This window comes from Austrofundulus limnaeus, unplaced genomic scaffold, assembly GCF_001266775.1.
Source record: "Austrofundulus limnaeus strain Quisiro unplaced genomic scaffold, Austrofundulus_limnaeus-1.0 Scaffold728, whole genome shotgun sequence".
Taxonomy (NCBI): Eukaryota; Metazoa; Chordata; class Actinopteri; order Cyprinodontiformes; family Rivulidae; genus Austrofundulus; species Austrofundulus limnaeus.
In genome coordinates this window covers 148,458-152,589 of record NW_013953130.1, presented here as the reverse complement: position 1 = coordinate 152,589, position 4,132 = coordinate 148,458, and the positions used below count along the sequence as shown (strand labels likewise).

The 4,132-nt window shown below is 49.4% G+C and overlaps 1 protein-coding gene across 3 annotated transcripts in view; it reads right to left on the bottom strand.

Annotated features, from left to right (window-relative positions):
• The window catches only part of afdnb (afadin, adherens junction formation factor b), a gene marked incomplete at its 5' end in the record, with an annotated part of 50,296 nt that overhangs the window by 2,842 nt on the left and 43,322 nt on the right, over positions 1–4,132 (bottom strand). For all 3 annotated transcript variants that reach the window (XM_014028212.1, XM_014028213.1, XM_014028215.1), the window contains 2 exon segments: positions 222–300; positions 402–1,208. In XM_014028212.1, the coding sequence (XP_013883666.1) occupies positions 222–300; positions 402–1,208 (886 nt within the window).

The window sequence follows — 4,132 nt, the reverse complement described above, 5'->3', positions numbered from 1 at the left end:
GTAACATTCACTGACTTCCACAATGTTTTCTCTTCATTTCTTTGAGTGTTCCTGAAAACCAACAAGTTGACCTTTGGAATGACCTTATTATTGTCTCATGTTTTTGATCTGAGTTTGTTTTACAGAATGAAATGTCTGAATGAGTGCTCATCCAAGACTGCTGATTCCATACTTTTTGCCAGGGTTGTAAAATATTGAGTTATTGTTTGCTGAGTTTGTACCTTTGTCTTCTGTGTGGGACAGATGACTTCCTGTCTGTTCTTTCTGTTCCCAGTTATTTCCACCAAAACATCTGTTCTTCTAAACATGGAAAATGATTATTAAAAAACATTTTAAGTGTTCTTTAAGTTGCAAACTTTTATAAATGAACAGAATCGTGTTCATATCTATTTAGGAAAAACCTCAGTTTTGTTTCCGAGCTGCTGCAGGATCACCATCATGTCCAAATCCTCGTCGTCCTCGTCTTCCTCTCCTCTCTTCTGAACTTCCTGCAGCCTCAGCTGAAACTGCCACTCCAGGCCGAGCCTCCTGAGTCGCTCGTTCTCCTCCGCGGTGCGCTTGGCCTTGGCCTGAAGCAGCTGCACCTCCTTGTGTAGGAGCTGCACGGCCTGAAGCCTCCCCTGCTCCTGCAGCTTCTCCTGGGCCTCCCTCCTCCAGGGATCACACAGTCCCTGGTGGTCTCTCTGCGTTACTGGACCTGTGGTCTTCTGTTCAGGGGGCGGTTCTTGGAAGGAAACATGTTTTGTTGGAGTGATGCTGACCTTGGGCTTCTYTGCTCTGGCTCCAGGTGTGGTTGATCTTTGCTGCCACAGAACCAGGTCCTGACCAACTCGAGGGCTGTGCTTGGCTTTAAGTGCTTCAGTCTTCATCTGCATCAAAGAGGAGCTCTGTTGGAAGGTAGTGAGCGGAGGATTGGTCGGTGCACTGACCGCTCTGGTTACAGGGATGTCGATGCGGATCGGGTGGATCGAGGGGGTCGGGATGGACTGCTGTGAAAAGGGGGTTTTCCAGACACCAGCAGCACTTTTCTGGCTGCTCTGCTGCTGTTTAAAGGGAGAGCTGTGATTGGACAGGAGGTTGTGCGCAGAAACACTGGAGCGGATAGGGAAAGATGAAAGGTGGTCCCTCTGTCCCCGTGTGTTCTGTCTTTTGTCCAGCAGGGGTCCTTCACTGTCCATACACAGGTTCTCTTGTGAGACAGCCTGACGCTTAAACAAAGAAAAAATGTTTCATTTTCATTCATCAAACTGTATTTGTTTGTATTATTTACTGTTAAATATTTTAATGATTTAAAATATGGATGAATTTCATTGAAACTTTATGGGTCACTAAACTAAGTTGAAACTGACAGGAAGACAGCATGTGTCAGATCAGGGATCAGGTCACATCAGAACAGTCCAATGTTTGGATCATTATTCTGTTGGACCCATGACTTGTGACTGAGACTAAACTTTCTGACACTGAGCAGCACATTAAGCTCCAGAATGCCTTGATAGTCTTGAGATTTCATTGTACTTTACTATAGAGTTAGGACTCCCCGTTCCACAACAAAACCGAGCCGCCTCTACGTCTCCCTGTAGGTCCAGGATTCTGTTCTTTGTTTCATGGTTTGGTCTGTGAACACAGAGCTGATGGGACTTGTTGTCAGAAAGTTCTGATTTTGTTTCAGGAGTTCTGATCAATTATAGACCTATTTCTATACTATATTATTGTATTGTATATTATTCTATTCTATGTTGTTGCAAGTATGACTCAGCCCCCTGTGAACTAAAGGTGTGATTCAGGGCCCCAATAATCGTGTGTTTCCATCCAGTTATAGAGTGAATTCTCATCGAACTTTTCAAAATTCGCAAAAAATTAAATAAATAAAAATTCGAAACTAGACTGTTTCCATCTAGTTTCTCTCTCGACTGTTTGATGCGAATAAAGGAGGCTACGCAACGCGTGATTACGTCAGACGAGGCTACGCAACGCGTGGTTACGTCAGACGAGGCTACGCAATGCGTGGTTACGTCAGACGAGGCTACGCAATGCGTGGTTATGTCAGACGAGGCTACGCAACGCGTGATTACATCAGACAAGGCTACGCAACGCATGATTACATCAGACGAGGCTACGCAACGTGTGATTATGTCAGACGAGGTTACGCAATGCGTGATTACGTCAGACGAGGCTACGCAACGTGTGATTACGTCAGACGTCGGCGACAAGCTTTGCGGTAGTAAACAGGAAGTAAAACTTGCTAACTAGCAGAGGCTAATCATCTCGGGACAATGGAGCGATTTTTTCGTGAATGCCTTATGTGTGTGTGAATGTAACGTTTCTTTCGCAAATTAAAGAGAGAAATGTTCCCATCTCTTCGTCAGTCCACACGTACCTGTTGTTGTTCACAGCCATGTTTTCGCACGTTTATGATAACATCCGGGACGAGGCAGGAAAGTGGAAACAGCTGAACGTTACGTGAAATAAATATGCGCTACGTCAGAATTTATTCGGCAAACGTGTTTCCATTTCCCGTTTTACACATTAACTACTTTGTGAATCATCCAAAAACCACCTCAAGCGAACGTAAAAACTTTTTAGCAAATTGAGGAATTTTTTTTAAATTTTGCTGTTTCCATCCAACTTTTTTTCGCATTTTTAATGCGACACTTCTAAATGTGCATCAAAAAGCCTTGATGGAAACACGGTTACTGACACCAACACAAAGAGGGAGAGAGGGACAAAAAAACAAGGGGACTTTGAACCCCGCTTGCATCCACTACATACAAATAACAAAACACCAAATAACCACAGCCGAAGCATCCAAACCAATAAGTCAGGTGATGGGGCACATGACCCTCTATGAACAATAGAACTAATCAAGCCTATTGTTAGGCGATGGCCCTCTTTTGCATGTGACTAACCTGTTTGTCCACCATGTGGAGGCGGAGCTTATAAATACCAACTGACGCCAGCTGACCAGCACCCGGCGGCGAGCCGGCTCTGCTGGCAGGTGATGACGCTGGTCAGACCCGGCAGACCCAAACGCACAGTGAGTGCCTGCTGGGAACGTCTGCCAGAGCCTCCCGCCAGATAGTGTGAATTGCCTTTTGCTGATAACTTTAGCTGAACGGAAAATGCTCTGCCTCACCTTCCGCGTTCCTTGTACGCAGTGCAAAATGGTCATGTCATGACGCAAGACCCTTAGAGGACTCCCCCCAGCCCAACAGCATCTCCCACCGCCAGTGTACCCCGGCAGGCTCAAGGGCCACGACCACGACAAGCATCGACAACCCCATGGCCACAGCTCAGGCAAGCCGCCTCGACAAAGAAGACACGGAACATGGCCCACTAGGACCCAACGTCCCCCACCTCCCCAGGAACGTGCTCGAATCTCTCCCAGAAGTGCGAGCCGAAGCTCCAGCCCACTGGAGACTCTGACAGATGCCCCCAGCAAACCCCCACCACACGTCTGGGTCTGCCAGGTCCGACTGGCTTCCTCCCCCAGCAACGGAGCCAACCCACCACCAGGGACTGGCCAGCTGACAGCTCCGCCCCGCTCTCCACCCAAGCGTCCAAAACACGTGTCCACGGACCAGACGAAACGAACAAAGTCAATCACCAAACTGCAGCCCAGGGTGTCCTGGCACCAAAAGCACACATGGACACCCCCACGCCTGAACATGGTGCCCACCACAGACAATCCATGACGAGCACAGAAGCCCAACAACAAAATACTTCTCGGGCTCAGATCGGGGGCTGCTCCTCCCAACCACGCCTCTCCAGGTCCCACTGCCATCACCCACACGAGCGCCGAAGTCCCCCAGCAGAACGAGGGAGTCCCCGCCAGGAGCGCTCTCCAGCACCCCCTCCATAGACTCCAAAGAGGCCCCCAAGTCGCACGAAAGTCCCCCCACCACCCCATGGCCCCTCCAAACTCCGCACACGCCTGGGTTTTTAGGAAGGAAGGCAGGCAGGCAGGCAGGCACTCACTCACCCACCCAGGCGTGGGAGATCAGAGAGGCCACGGAAAAAGTCCTCGCACGACCCCGGGGCCCCCCAGAGTCCCGGAGGGGATGCCTGAGAGCATCCCGGCAGGGACTCTCCCGTTCCGCCGGGGGACCCCAATGTCCATGTGGGCAATGACAGC